At 40.8% G+C, this 16880-nt stretch overlaps 1 protein-coding gene across 8 annotated transcripts in view; it reads right to left on the bottom strand.

The window, feature by feature from the left end:
- Positions 1-1064: 1064 nt before the first annotated feature.
- Positions 1065-16880, bottom strand: part of LOC119655154 — a 584113-nt gene continuing 568297 nt past the window's right edge. For all 8 annotated transcript variants that reach the window (XM_038060895.1, XM_038060896.1, XM_038060898.1 and 5 more), the window contains 4 exons: positions 10663-10889; positions 3065-3365; positions 2788-3000; positions 1065-2723 (listed from right to left, as the gene is read on the bottom strand). In XM_038060895.1, coding sequence (XP_037916823.1) covers positions 2116-2723; positions 2788-3000; positions 3065-3365; positions 10663-10889 — 1349 coding nt within the window. In that variant the 3' untranslated portion in view covers positions 1065-2115. The remainder of the gene's footprint in view (positions 2724-2787; positions 3001-3064; positions 3366-10662; positions 10890-16880) is intronic.

Raw genomic sequence — 16880 nt, 5'->3', positions numbered from 1 at the left:
AATGGAGTTGTGGACGATGCCCACTACACTTTTTTTTCTTGTGGAAGGTGGGATGGGGTTCGTCAGTAGCTCTATTTAAATACAGGGGATCTTTCTCCAGACAACATTGTCGAAGAGGTGCTGAGGACTGCTGACAGGTGAAACCGTGTTGCCCATTACGTTCGGGCCCTTCTCGTTGCTAAGAAGATAGAACTCGACCGGTGGAGGAGCCGGATGGCAGGGGGCTCCTTGAACTGACAGTTCCCTTCCTCCTCTCCCTCCCGTTGGTGAAAGGAATTCCCTGATTTGAAGGCTCCGCAAGGCGGGTGAGTTCGGGGGCTGGCTCGAAGTAATGTGACAAACGGTTCCAGGCTAGCTCTGTGACGATGAGGAGGTGTTTAGTTGGTAGTCCGACGACGTACCGAATCGGGAGTCCAACACTGTGTGCGTAAATGCATTCACCTACCCTACCCCAAAAAAAAAAAAAAATCAGGGATTATTACTATTACGAGGTAGGCCCACGCCTGTTTTCCGTCGATATATCCGCTCCAGTTTTCTTTTGAATAATTTTGTTTTATTCTTCTTGCTGGCTAGTTCCCATATGAATTAAAAATGTCAGATATTTTAACAGGACATTCAACATTTATTATCGGCATTTTTTGTTCTCTTTGAAACATATGCATGTGTTATTTTAATTATCGTAAAAAAGACATAACGGAAATCGATAATAATAAATGCAAAGACACGGCTTGGAAATCAACTTCATAAATTTTATATTCTTTTTTAAAGCGTTTCATATATAGTGGGAGAGTTTTTCATGTAGTCTTCCAACTAATTGTCTTAAATCTTACGGAAACAAGGGGGGTATAGCCTGATCCTTAGAAGTTAACACAACTATTGCCAAAAATAAACAGATGCGATATATGTATTTTATTTTAGTAACAGTTGTTTATACTCTTGCTTTATACTTTTAGTTTTTCCTTTTCATTTAGACGTATCTTTTTTCCTTTATACTCTATTAAATATATATGTTTTTCCTCTTACTTACGCAATCATGCTTTTAATTTTTTTATTATTCGTTTTTATTTTTTTTGTCAGTATCAAAACAGTTTTTTCGTCTCTATAGAATTGTTTAACGCTTCCTTCTTTATGTATACAGTAATAATAATTTTATAATAATAGAAGTCACAATATTTAAGTGTATTTCAGTTTGTTATTTTCACTTCTTTCAGTATTTATAATGTAAGTCGATTAGATTTATCTTCAATTGTTTGAGTGTAGAATTTCTCGTACTTTCACATTTTCCTTTGCTCCACAAACTTTCTCTTTTGCACGTTCTACTTTAAGATTTCTCCACACTCGCAATGCAGCTTCATTCATTTATCCTATTTAGTTACATCTGAATAGTAGCTTTAATCTTTTATTTTACAATAATAATGTTTGGTAATTTTTTGTATGTTTAACAGATAGTTTTGCTTAGAAACTCTCCTGTTCAGCACTAGATTTAGTTAGTCTTCGGTTTTAATAGTTACTATGTGCTCCTAGCCTAGAGAAGCCTGCTGGCTTGACTATGGAAAAATTTACGACTCCTCGTTTTCCGATTCATAATTTATTTTCTTTTCTGTTACCTTCTCAGGATCCCTGCAATCAAATTCTTTTCTCTAGACTACACCTTCTCACATCACCGCGTATCTCATCAGAATCAGTGAAAATTGTTCCAAAGTCAACACACTCCCTCATTATCCTTTTTCTTATCTTGTCTTTAAAAGAAAAATTTTTATCTGTAACTGTCCTCCTGTCGGGGACTTTAGTTGGTTGCTATTAAGATGTTTAATTTATTTGAACATTTATGGAAATGCTGGTCCGATAAATTTCGGCCCCGGAAACTTACTTTATGGAAACGTTTAGGGACTATTTGAAGAGCGGATGAAAAAAAAAGATGAAAACACAAACCAATAATAATGAATCCACAATGAGGCGGAGAGGGCAAGGGTGGTTGGGTGGCAGTTCCGATACTCAATTGACCGAGATCACACCCAATCCCCGCCCCCAGATCTCCCGACAATTGAGTATCTTGAAAGTTCAAATCTAAAGAAAACCAACTGAGCCCAACTGGATGCAGTCAAAAGCAAATAGTTACAGATGCGATCTGTAGACTGTTATACTCCCCTCGCTACACTGCGAATCCTGCGCTTTCAATCTTTTCTTGCATTCATCCACTTCCTGAACCCTATACATACCCATGTGTGCTTGTATCATTAAGGTTTCCATGATTCGCTCGTTTCGTAGTGATTTCGTTGGCAGAACGACTGTTATCAATTCACTTGGCGATATCTTACACAGGTTCAAATCGCGAGTCAGACGCTCCATGATGCACCGGAATTCCAGATTAACGTCGATATTTGGATTTGCTTTCATCTTGTCTACCTTGCACTCAGCCCAAGCCAGCATCGTATCGAATTTGCGAACTTCAGGTACTTGCAGATCGCGGGCCATTATCATCTGCACCATACTCTCACTAAGGGTAAGAAAGTCGGGCATATCCAATAAGGCTTCGGCTTTACTCTCGACGAAAGTGAGGATCATGTTAACCAGTTCGGATGCGGAGGTGTAGCGCCAGTAGTAGTTCTCCAACGAGATGAGCATTGGACAAACAACTTCGACCCGCAGGAACTGCTTGCAATGGTGGAAGCAGGCTTGCAGTAATTCGGGGAGATCGTAATGTTCGGCGGCGCAAAGCAGACCTGTGAAAGCATGAAAACATAACATGAGTATCTTTTTACAATAGTAATTTGCGCCTGATCCTACCTGGTATTGTAACACATGTGAGCGGGCACGTTCCCGTATGTAGATAGTCTAAAAGGACTCTAAACGTCTCTGGATCGAATTCGATTATATTAAACTCAGTCTGTGCTAATTTCGTGCGATCTACTTTCTGTGCATCTGCGCAAACAGACAGTCGTGGAATGCCCAATTGGTTGTTTCCTGACTTATCCTTGTCTTTGTCCTTGCCGTCTTTATCTGTGAAAAAATCAAACAAAATTGCTGGATACCAATAGATACTATGAGGATTCCAAACTCATACTCGAACAATCTTGTGATGACGCCCAACGCTTTTTATCTTCAGCATTTAATTGTGTATTCTGTTTCCGTATTGAGCGTCCCCATCCAGCAGTTATGGTTCCTAATCGGGAGAATGCGCGTTTTACCATTGGCGATGATGGAACACTTTTTGGACGAGCTGATTCTATGTCTGGAACAGTTAGATAGTTGCTTTTCTGTTTCTGATTTTGTGGAGAGACAAGTGATGGTGCAGGACGAGCGAAGATTTCTGCTACGGGAACTTGCGGGGAGCCAAACCCTGTTTGGATGCCATAAAGCATTTCCTGGAAGGAAGAATGAAAAAGGTAAATAATGGTTGCTGCTTGCCTATAGGATCAGATAGAAAGACCAATCGATCAATCTTAAGTTGAATTGAGTTTTTTTTAGCCTCAATATGTTTTTTCCAAGTGAGCCTTTTGCCTAGGTGTATTCCTAGGTATTTTACCTCCTTAGACTGAGGAATGGATACGCCGTTAAACTAAACTGGGGGATATGTTCACTTCTTCAATGTGGATGTGATATGACTGCATTTTGATTCATTTACTTTGATTCTCCAGCGGGCCAACTATTGCTCTACTTCTTTCATCCTCTCATCATCAAATCCTGTTCACTAAATGTCTAACAGATGAAAAACATGCTAGGCACACTAGAAAATTCATTCTACGTGCCGGGTTATCTCTTACGGATATTGAGAAATTATCTGAGATACTGCTCCCTGCTCTATGAGATGCTAGAGGCCAACAGAAGGATGGAGGTTACGTCGGAAGTAGCCAATCCTAGGGCGAGACCTCTTGAACCCCTTCTTACAATAGTCTGCAAGAGTCGACATTCCAGAAGACTCGCGTTTGGTCGGTAATGTAAGTTAGATTGCGATACTTCTTGATGGATGCACTGTTGAGTAGGCGGAAAGCGGACTTGGAATTTTGATGCGACGGAAGAGCGACGGGAAATTTTTGTTGTAAGGTCTGCGCAACTCGTGGCTCAATTAAAAGCATGGTGATTGGAGATTGACTATTTCTTTCTTATTCTTCTTCAATGGCTCGACCGCCCAAATCGGCCCCTGGCCTCCAGGATAGGCTTCCTTCACCCATCCCGATTTTTCGATCGCGTCCTCCAGTTGGAAAATTTCAGCAGCCTTTTACTGGCCTTGTCCACTGAATCCTCCAACCGTTTGCGTGGTTTTCCCACTGAGCAGGGGTCCTTCGGGTGTGCCTTTAAATACCCTGTTAAGTTTTCACTTGTCGTCCACCCGATCTGCAATTTTCGTAGCTTTACCTGCTGCTGGGTCGTCATTTTACCAGTTAACTCATGGTCTAATTCGCCAGTCAGTTCCATATTTTATCGGTTCAAGTATTCGACGTAGAACTTTATGTTTGAATGTGTCGATGGACTTCTCGAACGCTTGCGTTACAGTCAACACTTCACAGCCGTATAGTAGCACAAGTCGTATGATGATCTTGCAAATTCGGAGGTTATTTTTTCTGTTGACCCTTTTACTTTCTATTATCCGTGGGCCTGAGTAGTGCGATTTGTTAACCGTCATTATTCGTCGTTGAAATTCGACTTTTCATTAACATCCTTCGCTATGTTTACACCTAGGTATACAAAGTTATCCACGTTTTAAAAACTTAAGTCGCCCATTGTTGTATTTATGCTGTTTTCCCCCACACGTTCAGTTTGCTATTCCCTTAAGCTCGTCATAAGTTTCTTGTTTTCACCTTCTGGCTCGTTCTTTGTATTTTCGATAAGCGTCGTCCTTTTTGTTGTTTGGGCAATTTCAAAGCCAGCAATCTGCGCTCAATACAAAGTTAGCTAAAGTCAATACAAAGTTAGTTAAAATTGCATCAGGATATTCCTCGTCGAACCAATCATTACGGGCGCGTTTGGTTTGTATGCCTTTTCTGTGGATATTTTTATTCCATCTTTTAGCTTTGATTACGTTTCTTTGACTTCGAGTTCGGCTAGCGATGTACTATCAATGATGATGACTGTAGTGTATGTAGCCGTTGTTCGCCTACCTCTAAATTTATCAACGTCAAATTTCTGAGACCTGCTCTGCCTCGTATGATATATTTTCGTTAGTCGACATCGAAACTTCGTCTTTATTAATGTGTGGTCAGAATCACAATTGGCCACACGTAGTGACCTTACATCCGTAATGCTGGTTGCAGTCCGTTTTTCAATAAGAACATGGTCAATTTGATGAATGTGCAAGCAGCTGGCGATGCTCCTGTCCTTTTGTCAATGTCGCAATGTGGGAAGCAGATAGAGCTTACCGTAATGTTTTTACTACTAGCGAAATCAATAAGATGATGCTCGTTGTCATTCGTGTCTTCATGGAGTCTGAGTCTTCCAGTTGTTCCTTGATAAGAATCCGTTCGTCCAACCTGGGTGTTGAAAACTGCTATCACTGTTTTTATCTCGTTAGAAGGCAGTGCGTCGAAAATTCATTTCAGGGTATTGTAGAACTCGTCCTTCGTCTTTTCCTTGCTTTGATGGGTGCAGTTCACTATCCATTCGTTGCTTGATACGGATCGCACACAGTTGTTCATACTTTAAAGTGAATGACTCGATCTTTAAATTTGTTGTCCAGGATAAATGCTAATCAATCCGGTTCATGTCTACTTGTGGATACTGTGTGCGAACGTATGTTGCCAGCCTTGCATCCGGGCCATTTCGTTTCTGGGATGGGTAGACTGACTATTTCTTTACCCAGTTTCTCAGCAGGCACGGAGGCTGTCAGTTTTTTCTGCACAAGATAGGGAAGGAACGATCCCCTGATTGTGTATTTTGCAATGGATGGTGCACCACGCCTTTTCCTTTTTTCCTTTTTCCTTGCAGACACAGTAGAGCTCTCTTCGGGCAACATTGTCCGAGAGGAGGAGTGGTGAGAGATGGAGCCGTGCTCTGTATTGCGTTTGGGTTCTTTTTATTGCGAAGAAGATAGAGCTCGACCGGTGGAGGGACCGGATGGAAAACGGTTCCGTGAACTAACAATTCCTGTCCTTCTTTCGAAGGCTCTCTAAGGCGGGAAAGCGTAAGCATACATGCAAAAGGCGGGTGTAAAATTTTTGTTCACCGAATGTAGTCATGTGCGGTATCAAATGAAAGGTTTCGATTAGTACTTTTCGAAGCCGGTCTTAGTTTTGAGTTTGTTAAAAAGGCGGGAAGTGGGAGAGGTGGAAAGTGATGATTTCTTTAACGGACCCATTCTCAGAAACTACCCAACCGAAAAATCTGAAAAAATTTATGAAGCTGCCTCTATATGGTGCCCAGGCCTCAAAATACTCCCCATATCGATATCTATTCAAATTAAGTTAATAATAGTATATTACCATATTTTTGGGGAAATTGAGTAAAACCCCCTTAAGTTTATCTCAGAGTTATAAAAGTTGGTAGCAGTATAAGATATAATATGAAGCATATTATCCCCAAGTTTGATCAAAATCATACTATTACGAAAAAAGTTACAGTAGCTCAAAGTTGACTCTCCCCTGTAAATTTACTGCAACTAAATATCAATATCACATTGAAGTGGGTAGTTAGACCTGCTAAATGCAAATACATAACGGGCTACGTACAAATAGAATAGTTCTACACTTAAATATACTCATAGAAGTGGCAAACAACACCTTTCATACCTGAAGCGCCCAGCTTCCGGTTTTCCGACTTGTTTGCTACTCGTATCGTTTTCCAATTGCCTTGTCTGCGCTTGCTTTCTCACTGATAAATAGGGATTGAAAAAATGGTTCCGAATTTGGAGTAGGAAGCGGACAGACTTCTCCGCCTGATCCTTATCAACCAATTGGTATATTTATAAAACGTTGTTTTTACCAACAGTGGCACCGAACTTGATATCGCACGACATATTAACAGCGCTAGACCAGCTTTTGATTTTCTGAACCGTTGGTAAATTGTGGACAAACAGCTATCTGAAAACTAACATCATATTGAGATGGTTTTACGCCATAGCGGTATGGAAGCAATATATGAAAATTGGCTGCGTTGAACTTGTTTGCGTCGTCTTATCTGGGTATAAATTAACGAAGATTTTCGCACCTAAGAGTACCCATTGATCAGGGAGCGGAAGTGGCAGGATAGATCACATAATAAGAAAAGCCGACAATCCATTGTGGGTTGTATCTTACAATAGAATATATCATCCCAGGATAACTAAGTGGGCTACTCAGGAACATATATCACCAAACAATACAGAAGGAGTGCAAGTTTCTTAAAAGATATAGATTCAGCTGAAACACTTTTCGGCAAACTGGCAGGGATTGCGTGTAGGCGTAGTTGACTTGCTTTATATATGTTTAGAAGTAAGATAGTATCGACAAAACATAATCGAATCAAATGTTCAAATTTGAGGTGAGAATACAGGAATACAAGTTTGTGGTTCCGTTCGAGCGGGTTGCCATGGAATTAGTAGAGTTACATAGATGTTCAGAATGAAGGCAAACAAATCTGAAAGGCAGTTTTCTTGTTAGGGCTCACTTAAGCACTTATTAGACAAAGTATTGGTAGATGAATGGGGAAGTGGTTACGGGTGAAGACAGATACTGTTTCGCAAGATTATAGGATAATTGAAAGTATGGTTGAGCGTAGTCAAAAAGTGGAATTGGCTGTTTGCCCTTAGGCCCGTAAAGTTTCTGTTTAATTCAAAGGCCACGCTGCTCTCAAGGCAGAGGTGAGCCAGCATCTGACGAGATGCCTCTGTCCTGGACGAAACTGCAAGTAATCTATTTAAAAAAAATGAGCGTTAGCTGGTTCACTCAGGATTCCCAACCCCAAAAATTCTAATGGATGTTTTGTGTGTGAATTGTTTGTTTCAGTGACGATGGGGGAGAGTTCTCCAGTATGATTTTAAACCCTCTTCGTTGAATATAATGTTATAATGTGTCCGGATAGCTGAGTGGTTGGAGCACAAGGCTGGCGTACGGAAGGTCACGGTTCACTGGTGGCAGTGAGATTTGTATCGTGATTTGACGTCGGATACCAGTCGCCTCAGCTGTAAATGAGTACCTGAATCAAATCCTGTCCTGTCCTGTAGTGTACCGTTAAGGTCTTGAATGAAGTGCTCGAACATACTTCAAGGCCTTGATCCAATATGGATTGTTGTGCCAACGGTTATTTTCCGAGTTATTACAATCTCGACAGATGCCGGATTTTATCTAATGCTAGCACTAAGTGCCAAGCGTTTAGGCTCGACGATCCTACCTACTTTAAAACTAAAGGGACGCTGGTGGTGGTGGCCGGTGGTAGGTCAGTGGGAGAATCCACCGAGTACTCCCCGCAACATCAAGCACGTATGCATGGTTTGAACCAGACTGTGCGAAAGTTCCAGGACATCAAGGGAAGCCGTGAGGGATTTAGGTACAATTCTGTAGCTGACAATATTATGGGAACTACAACCACCCGCTCGAGACACCAAATTACTTCGATTTCCCGAGCCAATGGCTCATAGTTCACTTTCTTCTCCACGTGTTTTCGTTCAATGTTGCTATTATGGGGGATAGCAACATCAATAATATACGCGGAGCGACCTGTCTTGTCAACTAACAGTGCGTCAGGCTTGTTGTGTGCAGTATGGCGATCAGTCAGAACTTGCCGGTCCCAATACATGCTGTAAGCAGAACTATCAAGTACTGCTTGCGGCTCATATCGGTAAACTGCACATGTTCCTGTGATCAGCCCATGCTTGTATGCAAGGTTTTGATGGATAACCTTACATACAGCATTATGCCTGGTGATGTATTGCACCGGTGCCATAACAGTACAGCTAGAAATGATGTGGTCCAACGTCTCTAACGCCAAACCACACATTCTGTACTGGTCGTTCTCCACCCGTTCATTCATGATCAGCTTTTTATAAGCTCGGGTGGCGATCACGCCGTCCTGAATGGCACACATGAACCCCTCCGTCTCAGCAAAGAACTCGCCATCACACAGCCATCTGTTCGACAAATGCAAATCTACAAATGGCTGCCAAAGACAATTCACGTGTTTACCGTGCATTGCTTTCGACTTCCATTCATCGATCCGTTCTTGGTCCGATTTCACCCCACTCAGAGGATTGAAAGATCGATCCTTCGAGTTGAGTGGAGTCAGCCCACAGTCTGCCTTACAGACAGCCGAATGCAAGGGACTCGCCTGCTCTTTGCTGTAAAAATAAACGCGTAGCGAGTCGACTTGGCGGTGATGTTGTGCCGCCACGTCAACCACGCCCCTACCTCCGATGTCACGAGGCAGGTTCATCCGCTCCACGGCAGACTTTGGATGATGCATTCGGAATTTGGACATAATTGTCCGTATCCCCCGTTGGACGTTTTTCAGATCGGTCTTCGTCCACGGCAATATTTCGAATGCATAAGCCAGTGAAGGGATAGCGAATACATTCAACGCGCTTATTTTATTCTTCCCCGACAGATGCGATTTCAGCACCAGCTTTACGCGTCGCAGGAATTCGGACAGCAGAGCATCCTTCAGATCACCAACTCGAGCATGGGTTCCTTGCAGAATTCCTAGGTACTCGTCTCGGTCATAGCTTCGTTGTGGAGGGCACCAATGCTATGTCCGGCATGCGGCTCGTGATGACCTTTGCGGATGGCTTGGATTCGACACTTGTCTAATCCAAACTCCATCCGAATATCACGGCTGAACATATCTATTATTCGCAACAGACTTCTAAGACGGTTGTCAGTACCAGCGTACAGCTTGATGTCATCTAAGTATATCAAGCGTGTCAGTTCGCACTTAGCACGTGGGCCATACTTTATTGCAATACCATGCCCTCTAGCATCATTCAATAGCCATGAAAGAGGGTTCAGTGCCATACAAAACCAAAGGGGACTCCCAGCGAATCCCCCTGGAAGATGCCCCTCCGTATACGGATGGGCTCTGAGGTATTAGCACGCTCAGATGTACGCACAGATAAGGTGGTATGCCACCCTTTCATGACTGCCGCCAAAAAGTTTATTAGTTTCGGATCAATGCGATACCGATATAGGATGTCGATTAGCCAGGTATGCGGAACGCTATCAAAAGCCTTGGCATAATCGATATAGCAACTGAAGAGGTTTCTTTGGCCTCTAGTTGCTTGTCCTACAATTACCGAGTCGATAATGAGTTGACCGAACTCGGCAGCCCTTCTGCTCCTCGGACAGAATGTTGTTGGTCTCGAGGTGCGCATTGACCCTTCCACTAATAATGGACGTGATGAATTTGTAGAAGGTTGGTAAGCAAGTAATCGGTCTTGTGTCTGCGGAGTCCTGCACCGTGTCCTTCTTAGGGATAAGGAAGGTAATCCCCGCAGTGAGGAAAGGTGGAAATTCCTCCGGCCGACTCATAACCTCATTTATACTGTTTGCCAACCAACTGTGTACGCTGGTAAATTATTATTATTATCATTATATTTTAAGATAGGAAAATCAGCCCTTTTTGGTTTGATTGAGATGATTCACCATAATTTGTGGGTAAATGCAGTGAAATAAAGGCTTAGTTTCATTAGAAGAGTTTCTATTCCTACAAATTAAATAAATATATTCCAATATTGTCATGAATAGTAGTTTGATTTCTTACCTGGAACACTCTGCTCCGGACCCCTAAGATCGCTCGAACACCTATAAATCGTGCCTTAGGTCTGGATGATTGTCCTACTAAAAAGACCACATCGAAAAGTTGAGCATTTGTTAAAATATTAGGTTCCTGGTTAAGGAATGCTTTTGTAAAGTCCTTGGCGAGCTGATCATAGTCCTCGAATTGATCTCGTACTGAATCTAGGAGCGGGGACGAAGGCCTCATATGACCTGCGAAGTGTTTCGTTGATTGATGTTGAATAAAAATATGAAAGTAAAAAATATATTTTAATTTCAATTAAAGTAATTATTCGGATTTAAGATTGCTAGTGAATTTTCTGAATGATTTTCAACGAATAGAGTTTGCACCGATAATGTATTTCGTAATATTGTACTTTCATTTTAGCATATCTGTTCAGAAAATTCATTATTATATGAAAATAGCTATACAGAGTTAGTTTATCTGTATCTTTAGTTATTTAACGTTTTAAGCCAGTGTTTAAACGAAAATATTGGGAAAGAAGTATCAACACGGACACAAAGTAGAACAACTGAAAGAGTTTGGGAAACACACGTTATGTAATACCAAAAAGATAAGATAATTGGAAAATATCGTGAAATTATAATAGAAGAAATGGAAATGGATGGATTTGTAATTGTGAAATAAGAAGAAATGGAGCAAAACTCAGCGAAAGCATTAGAAGCAGCCAGTGGTCTGATAGTCGCAGTGGAAGTATTTATTTGCAACTAAAACTTTTATGTTGTTTTATTAGCATATGCACGCATGGACAAAATTATTGACCGATTAAAATCTGCCGTAATTAAATTTTTACTAGATACTATTAAGATAAGTAAGTTTTGAATCCTAATATTCTTTTCTTTTACTAGGGAAGCAATTTAGATCTTTTTTTTAACTGATACTGAAAATTAATACTCTCATTCAAATTTACCGAAAATTCAGGATAGCCCTGTTACTTTGAATTTCAACTGGACAAAATTATTTTATCTTTTAATTAAGTTATTAAGTCATCTAATATGCTGAACTATTGGTAACTTTATTTGTTTTTTGTAACTACTTTGTTAGGAATAATACCAATAGAAAATTTCATTAAATATGGACAAGCAGGGAAGAAGGCAGGCAGTATCTATAGACTTAATGCCTTGAGATATAGCTCGTTTGAATAGATAGGTTTGACCAGTAAAACGGCAGCTTTGACGAAGATGTTTGCTAAGTCATTTAGTAAGCGCTTCCAAGGAGAAAGTTACTGGGTTAGGCGATTTTTTCATGGTCAATGCATAGTACTTTGAGGCAAATTTTTGTGAATTTTAGTTTGAAATTTACTTGGGGTTACGACTGCACCAATTAAGAGACGAGGGTTGAATATTTCCTCGTTCGTTATATTTTCAACACGCTGTGATTACTAGCAGCTGAGGACTGGTATATCCACATTGGTTTAGTCACCTTAAGAATGTAGGGTGCTCATGGGAGTCTTCTCTTCCTTATTTTCAGCCCTATTTTGGGCTGTAGAATTAAGTCCGTTGAGTGAGAATTCACTATTTTTGTTTACTTACTTTTTTCCTTTTTTTTGTAGAAGATTCATTCGAGTGGCTCCCATGATTATAAACTAAAATTGTTCTGTCTATTCGGGGAGATTGCTAGCGTTTTGAAATATTTAAGAAGAAAGATGATTTTAGCAACGAAATGATCCACAAAACCGAAGAAATGGAGTCGGTCGAAGGACGCTGGAGCTAACTTATGAGTAGGTCCAGTGTAATTAATCTTTCTTTTTTCACTTATTTTTTAGATTGAAAGTGACATGCAATGCAATTTTGTCGAGAAACTTAATCGTTAAGAACTTAAGGATGCATCCATGATCATAGCGTCTTGGTTACTTAAACGAACTTACGGCAAAAATCAAAAGGAAAATATATCTATCCATGTGTGCACTTTCTAGTTATACTTAATGTAAATGTATCTATTCTATGGTTTTACTTGCATTCTTGATAGTATTTCTACCGACTAGTCAAAGCTAAAAAATCTATGGATGAAGATAGTGCTAAAGTGAAAGAGAAGCTTTGTTCGCAGTTGAATAATAAAGAGTAGCGCAGAATTTATACTTAGTTAATGTCAGTAAAGCGTTTCAATCATGCGAAAGGAAGCGATAGCTGCGACGTCGATGTGATATATATGTGTGATATGTGTCATTCATAAAATTTACTTGAACATGACATGTTGACCTTTCTGTTGTTAACGTTGTATAATTCGCTTAAAAATAATCATATCCTTACGAGAAAGTAAATTTTGGAGTAATCAGAGGCCTATCCTGAAGTTAGATAGCAGCAGAATGAACGGTTGAGTAAATTTAACCGGAAAATAATTTATGAACAAATGACTCAACAACCCCTAATTTAAAGTATTATATAATAAATTAATTCCATGTGGTACTGACGTTTTATCTTTTAGGGAGTAGCAATTTGACGCGGAAGAGTCAACTTTAACCTACTATAACTTTGTTAATTATTATACTTTCCAGTTTGCTGTTTCATATTAAAACCTATGTTACTGCAAAATTTTACGGATCTAGGACGAACTTAAGGTTGGCTCGCAGTAAACTTTAGAAATGTACTAATATACTATCGGTAGCTTTATTTAAGCAGATATCGTAACGGAGAGTATTTCGGATATACATGGACCACTATGTTTTTCAGATTTTTGGATTGGGTAGCTCTGAGAACGAGTCCTTGAAATAATTTACCTCTTTCGGGCCCCCGCAACATCAATGCGCAGCAATGAAATTCATCGCGGGGGGATTCATAATTTCAACCTTCTCTGAGAAAGGTGCGTGTGGTCGACAGACAGACAGATGCGGCACTGTATTCAAGAGGCGAATGACCAAATTTTGGTGGAATTCCGAAATCAGCACAGTCAACGCGGCGGGAATCCATAGAGTCAGAAGAGTTGCACAACTGACATAGAAAAGGGAGAAAGGAACTGCAAGCAGTCATTTCTAGAAGTAAAACTGAATACGTCCAACGAAGCGGACTCCGATCCAGGGGGCGGTGCGAGGCAATCAAGGTATTGATCAAGGATAATTACTCACCGCCGATTACGAACCCTGATTTGTTGCGGGGTGTAATTAGAATTATTTTCCTACAAGTCCCAAGTGAATTGAACCTAGCCACTGTTCGAGTATATCCTGATTAGGTTCCCGAGGTAATCACAGAAGATGTTCTTGGGGCTGCGAAGAAGATTGGCGGGAATAAAACTCCGGCCTTAGATAGCATCCTGAATAAAGCTCTGTTAGTGACGGCCGGCACAGTTCCAAATTGGTTCAGACAAATATTTATGGCGAGCTTTAAAGAATTTTTCCGGAAAAGTGAAAACGAGAGAAGCTAGTGCTAATTTCGTGGCCCTTGGGCGGTCATTCGTCTTATTAGCCTATATGACTATTAAACTGCATTGGAAAACTTTTCGAATGGGTCATCTACAACAATCTTGCATCGACCGCAGAAAGGGAGGGTGGTTTCTCGGACAAGCAGTGGTTTCTCGGAATTCCGAAAGGCGGCATCTACTGTCAATGCCATCAGTACGCTGGCCAAAATTGCGGAAGCGAAAATAGAGGCTCATAAATCCTCTGTGGTAGTTACTCTCGATATGGAGAATGCTCTCAATTCTGCAAACCAGTGTAAAATAATTAAGGCTTTAGGCAAATTATCATCATTAGCGGCGCATCAACCGGTATCCGGTCTGCAGGCATTTTTGCGCCGAGGTCCATCAATTCGCTCGTTATGTAGGGTACGGAATCTCATGTAGGAGGGAAAAATTCTTCGGAGGATTCTTCTCGAAAAATCCGGCCAAGAGTTAGCAATTTTTTTTGCTAAGATCATTGTCTTGTACAGTAAGAGCTTTGACGTTTCGATGGTGAAACCTTTCGAGCGGAACAGTTTTTGTAAACTGAAATAGGCTCTGTTGGCTGCCACCAACCGTGCGCGGATTTCACCGTCGTAGCTGTTATCGGTTGTGACTTTCGAATGTTAAATTAGGCTTTAACCAAATGAGGCACTCCTAAAGACCTGGTGCTCTTCGTCGCAAGTCTATTGTATTACGATTCGGATGATGGACCTAAGATATACCAGACAAGCTGCGGCGTTCCACAGAGATCGATCATGGTACTTGTCCGGTGAATAATAATCTATGATTGAATTTTGAGGTTACAGTTTCATAAACGAGTGACTGTGATTTGTTTCGCAGATAATATCGGAATGACTATCGTGGTACAAGACATCAAGGAAGGCAATTTGGAAATCAGATCTTGGTGAGAAAGCGCTAGTTTGGTGCACTCAGAGCGTAAAACGAAGGCAGCTCTGATTATCAAACGAAGAAAGCAAACATCGATGAAGATTGGGATTGGTTAACACACTATACACTCCCAATCAGCGCTCAAATATCTGTGAATCATGATTGACCAAAAATTAAACTTCAAACCACATCTTCAAAGTTTGGCAATAAAAGCATTGTTGGTAAAAATGTTAACCAAATATAAGCCGCCCAAAGCAGAGCCATCGACTTTTTAGCTAGATTTTGCTGTATGCAGCTCCTGTCTATGTAAAGCAAATTGGAAAAAAAAATACAAGCCCATACCGATTAAGTGCAGAATATCGTGAACGTCATGCTAGCCTCTGAAGCATTTTGGTGGGCGGTGGAAAAACTGGTGAAGGCGATCCACAATATGCTAAGGAAAGAAGAGCTTCGAAGGAACGTGATGACTACTAATACGAGTTCGTATCTGATCCTGTTCCGTCGGGGTCCCGCGCGGTATGCAAAGAAGAGGGAGGTACGTTTAGTAAGTAAAAGTTTCACATGATTGTATGGCAGGAGCCAGAGGTAGGTTTAGAACCTTTCTACCTTCCAACGACAAAGAAAGACAGACAGTGAACCAATTTTAATCAAAAAGACTAAATGGATCATCATGCATAATAACGAAATAAACAGGGGAGACATATCTGTATAAAGATGGAAAAAGTCAGTTGAAGAGACCATGTCTCCTCAAAGAGCGGAAACTGTTTTAATTGCGAGATACGCTCGATAATAAAACAGTGGCTAGTCATCAGTAGATATAGGCTTGCGTCAGACGGTGGGGAGCTCAACGCTACTTCAATTATCAAATGATAATGTGATAAGGTGAAAAAAATGATCGTATGCGAGGCTTACATTTTCTAGCTGTGAATTGGCACAAGAGTGCATACCGACCAGCCAATCGTCTTCGCAAAAGATTAATTGAAGTTGGTGGGATGGGAAGATTTTCTGGGCTGAATAACTTTGAACAAGTTGGAAATTTAAAGTTTCGTTCTTGAGGTATAACGGTTTCCGTGTTTTTTCCTTTATAGAAGAAATCGAAGGACCGGAAATCGCCTTTTTGCTATATAAGCGAATTTGCGAATAAATGGCTAACGATAAATAGGAAGGAACTTATGATGAGCAGCTTGACTTTGATTCGGGAGCGCCCCTAGTTGGTTGATAAGGACATTTATCGATTAACTTGCAATGAAGTGTTTGAACCGTTTCTTTTGGATTATGCTTGGGAGCAGGGATACCTAGACTTTGCAGCCAGCAGGAAACAGACAGCAAAATGAGACATACGGTGCTGGGGCTCTATTTCTTTTGCAACTGGGCAAGCGGGTTCCTAATGATTGTCGTGCTGCGATGCCATGGAAAAAGGGGTCATCATGGCATCTTATGCTGCTAGTGCTAGAAATGGAGGCGTCCAAAAGAAGTACCCAGTCAAGAGGATATCCGTCCCGACTACGTCCCATTATGGAGAACGATGACTCGTTCAGGAGAAGCAAAAATATTTGAGCTCGTCTGAATGCACAAATAACAAGCAAAAGTGGATTATTTAATAAAACATGGTCAAAGCCATTACGATTTCCTACAATAGGCTACGGAAGGAACAAGACCCATAGGAAAGGAAGGAAAGTCTATTATTTCTGCTGTGTTACAAGTGACACAATATCTAATTGTACAGCACCGATTTACGAATAAACAAAAGTATGCAGGAATAAGAGAGGAGTTCCACAGCAGAATAAATGGCCTAAATAGAGAATGATATAAATTATTCTCAGAAATAGATCTAAGGGTTCCGAATATAAAAATTAACTTCCCCAGTGCAAGGTGAGATTCAAGGAACATGATCATATGCGCGGATAAAGTTTCATTGGATA

This window comes from Hermetia illucens, chromosome 4, assembly GCF_905115235.1.
Source record: "Hermetia illucens chromosome 4, iHerIll2.2.curated.20191125, whole genome shotgun sequence".
NCBI classification, from domain to species: Eukaryota; Metazoa; Arthropoda; class Insecta; order Diptera; family Stratiomyidae; genus Hermetia; species Hermetia illucens.
This window is presented reverse-complemented; position numbering and strand designations above follow the sequence as displayed.